We start from the raw sequence: 3,942 nt of genomic DNA, 5'->3' as shown, positions 1-3,942 counted from the left end.
AGGGCCTAGTCCCCTGGGTCTCTGAGTTTCTGACAAGATGATTGGTTCTTACCACTTGTCCCTCAAAACTACCACCCCACTGATTGGTCGAAGATGAGTTGGCGGAGGCGGGGCAGGAGCAGCCCGAACCTCACAACAACAACAAACACTGGGGCAAAGGGGCGGGACTACGCGTGCGCAGCCGTGGGCCGATTGCCCCTTCCCAGGTTAAAAGCTGCGCCCGACCTTAGGTCACCGACCTTAGAGGACGACTTGCCGGAGACTCGCGGGGATGGATGGGAATTGTAGTCGTCCTAGGATTTGTAGGTTCTTTAGCCTATTATCCGCTCTCAAGATACTAAAACGTAACACTCCAATCCATATCTGTTGACGTGCATAAGCGGGCGGAGCTCTTCAATTTGTCAACTGGGCTGTCGTGAGACTCATGCCCGCTTCCCGTGTCGGAAGCTCCTCTCCATAAGACTACAGTTTCCAAGGGACACTGTGGCCAAGGCCTTTCGATCCGCAATGCATGCTGGAAATCGTAGTTTTTCCCCCACAACCCTTTTATTTACCAAAACTGGAGACTTCCGTTGCGACGGAAAGGGTGAGGGAACGGGGCCTCTTCCTGCGACTCTTTTAGGCACTATCTTGCGCTCATATTCGGGCCTCAGGTAGCGATTCCGACCCTAGTACAGCAATCACTGTGACATAATTGACATAATAAGCCGCAACTGGAAGCGTAGAGGTAAGTGGTCAGGCGCCTGTTAGAAAACTCGAGCAGAATTCGTTCTCTTCCGTCTCTTTCTAATTACGTAACGCAGGGAAAGAATGGGTGACCACCCCGAGAGACTCAGCTCTTTCTGTTCCGCCCTTCCGTAACGTGTTTCGTTCTCGCGTTCTGAGAGGCTCTCGCTAGGCGCAGCGGCCGGTTTCCGTGGCAACAGGAAAGCGCGGGAATTACAGATTAATTGAAACTGCGACTGCGCGGTGTGAGCTTTCCTGACCAAGGGCGGTCCGGGGGGTTTTTCAGAGAACTTGGCCTGTGGGCCCGGGAACCACAGGCGCTTTGCTCTGGGTAAAGGTGAGAGAACCCTGGGGAAGGGAGAGGGGCCCGCAGGGTGCTCCGGGGGACAGGCAGTAAACAGGTGTGGAGACAGTAGGGGAGAGGTGACTCCTGAAGGAGAGCAAGATGGGTGTTATCTGGCAAGGGGCGGGCGGAAGATGGAACCTGGGAAGCCTAAGACGTTGAGTCTGGGGAAATCGTGGGGAAGGGGATAACTTGTGGGTCACGGGGTTGGGGGGAGGCGCTGAGGATAAGGGAGGGGGCAAGGTGTGTCCGAGGGGGAATCCTGATGGTGGAAACTGGAATGGGTCTTGAGGAGGACATCATGGTATACAAAGACGGGCTGGTATATGTGAGATGGAGACCCAAAGGGAAAACGGGGTGCAGGAATGTGTCTGGGAAGAGGAGGAAACAGGATTTTGTGGGAGGGAGAGCCGTTAAGAACTGGATTCATATGCGTTTCTGAGAAGCGACAAGAAGGAAGTAGAGGGGCGAGCCTCCCTAGGCACATACGCTGCTAGCATGGATGTGCCTGGGGAGGATCCTGAGATGAGTGCAGGCCAGTGGGAAACACTGGGGAAGGACAGGGGTGGGGAGCATTGGTTGGTGTTGATTTTGATTTTAAGCGAGAAAAAGAAAACAGCCGGAATGATTGGAGAAATAGGTGGCTACCACCACTCACCCAGTCAGTCACCCCACTGTGGCTTTCCCGTTCTTGGAGAAAGGAAAAGACCAAAAGGAAGTGATTGGAGGCTAGATGTGAAAAAATAGAGAATTTAAATGGTCTTAATTACAAAAAAGTATAGAATTTTTTAAAAATAAGGTTTTTGTCATTAGTTCTATGGTTGATCTGATACTAAAGCATTCCAATCTTAAATGGCACTTAATGAAAGCAAGCTTTTAAACCTTTTAACGTGATTTATTTACATATATATTTAAGTTCATGTGTTAAAGTTCATGGGAACAGGAAGAAATGGATTTTTCTGCGGATCACGTTGAAGAAGTACAAAATGTCCTTAATGCTATGCAGAAAATCTTAGAGTGTCCAATCTGGTAAGTCAAGAGTTTATTAATTTGAGATTCTTCCTTATATCTGATGCAAATGAATAGAATTGACCTTAGATAGAAAGGAGAAAAAATTATAATGTTTATTAAGTTTAAGCTATTAAAGTTGCTGCTTTTCTTAACTGAAGAGCTTTAGGAATATAAGGAGTTACTCCTTTTTCTCCACTCTAACCTTCCCTCTGTGTCACCTCAACACACACAGCCCCCTGTCTTGAATGTTCACAGACTGTCTTGATTGGTTCTACATTGGGGCAAGGATCTGGTTTGGCTTAAGTGGCATTTGGGCATTTCATCCATCTCTACAACCAGCTTGATCACTTGGAATGGACATAGTTAATAATGGCAAAATAAAATCACAAATGCTTGGTGTCAGTGAGTGGGTAGGTCTTGGGAGAACCTTTGGCTGAAACTAGCCCTGTACTATATTTAAATAAGAATACTGTGAGTCCTCAAAGCCTTTAGCAAGTTTCTTTGACCCCACCCCCCAGATTTATTCATTTATTTAAAATTTTTTATTTTTTATACAGTTTTTAAAGGTTACTCTCCATTCACAGTTATTACAAAATATTGGCTATATTCCCCATGTTGCATCCTTGTAGCCTATCTTACACCTAATAAATAGTTTGTACCTCTTACCTCCCACCCCTATACTGCCCCTCCCCCCTCTTAGACTTTTTGAATGAGCCTTTGTTTCCTTCATCTACAAAATAAGGAGGGGACTAGAATATTAAAGGTTTTTTTAGATTGAGCTGTAATTTACATACAGTGAAATGCAGAGAGCTTAAGTGTTCAAGTCTGTGAGTTTGGGCAAGTGTATATATATCTGAGTAACCCAGTCAGATATAGAACATTTCTGGGCTTCCCTGGTGGCACAGTGGTTAAGAATCTGCCTACCAATGCAAGGGACACAGGTTCGAGCCCTGGCCCGGGAAGATCCCACAAGCTGCGGACAACTAAGCCCGTGTGCCATAACTACTGAGCCTGAGCTCTAGAGCCCGCAAGCCACAACTACTGAGCCCACATGCCACAACTACTGAGTCCACGTGCCTAGAGCCTGTGCTCCGCAACAAGAGAAGCCACCGCAATGAGAAGCCCACGCACCGCAACGAAGAGTAACCCCCGCTCGCTGCAACTAGAGAAAGCCTGCGCACAGCAACGAAGACCCAACAGCCATAAATGAATGAATGAATGAATGAATGATATAGAACGTTTCCATCACCCCAGAAAGTTATCTTGTGTGGATTCAGGAGCTCTTAACTTGCTGACCCTCCACGACCCTCGGAAGCCTATAGATAGAACTGTATTCTTATATAATTAGTTTCTTATGTAATTTTATATTTTGTATTTTATATATTTAAAAGCATTGCTCTAAGAAAGGAGTTCATGAGCTTTACCAACTGCCAAAGGGGGTCCATGGTACAACAAAGGTTATGAACCGCAGGTAGTCACTAGCTGACCTCAATGGTATCGCTGACCTCAATGGTATCTCTTAAATCTATAAAATAAATTAAAAACCATACCTCAGAATTTCTTGGTAAAAAGCCAGAAAGGCAATTTAGGAGGATTACTGACTACCCTCTTCCCTCTATTCTCTTAATTCTGGTCATTCTGGCCTCTTCACTGCTCTTCAGACGTGCGACATATTCTCCTGCCTCTGAGCTTTTGTGCTTGCTGCACCCTCTGCCTGCAACATTCTTCCCCTGGTAATTGCATGGCTCACAAATCTTGATTGAAATACCGTCTTTCAAAGAGGCAGACAATCCCAATTTAAAATTGTAACACTCCCACCCTCAACAAATCCCTTATCCCCCTTTTTTTCCATAACGCTTATT

The 3,942-nt window shown here is 46.2% G+C and overlaps 1 protein-coding gene across 11 annotated transcripts in view; it reads left to right on the top strand.

Moving 5' to 3' along the window:
* The first annotated feature begins 585 nt into the window (after nt 1-585).
* Nucleotides 586-3,942, top strand: part of BRCA1 (BRCA1 DNA repair associated) — a 60,274-nt gene continuing 56,917 nt past the window's right edge. For 10 of the 11 annotated variants that reach the window (XM_068529747.1, XM_068529746.1, XM_068529741.1 and 7 more), the window contains exons 1-2: nt 980-1,063; nt 1,986-2,098. In XM_068529747.1, coding sequence (XP_068385848.1) covers nt 2,019-2,098 — 80 coding nt within the window. In that variant the 5' untranslated portion in view covers nt 980-1,063; nt 1,986-2,018. Of the gene's footprint in view, nt 728-979; nt 1,064-1,985; nt 2,099-3,942 lie in introns of those variants that run through there. The other variant, XM_068529738.1, reaches the window with a different exon arrangement.

Source organism: Eschrichtius robustus, chromosome 20 (genome assembly GCF_028021215.1).
Source record: "Eschrichtius robustus isolate mEscRob2 chromosome 20, mEscRob2.pri, whole genome shotgun sequence".
Classification (NCBI taxonomy): Eukaryota; Metazoa; Chordata; class Mammalia; order Artiodactyla; family Eschrichtiidae; genus Eschrichtius; species Eschrichtius robustus.
The sequence above is the reverse complement of the archived record's forward strand: the minus strand, read 5'-3'. Positions and strand labels throughout refer to the sequence as shown.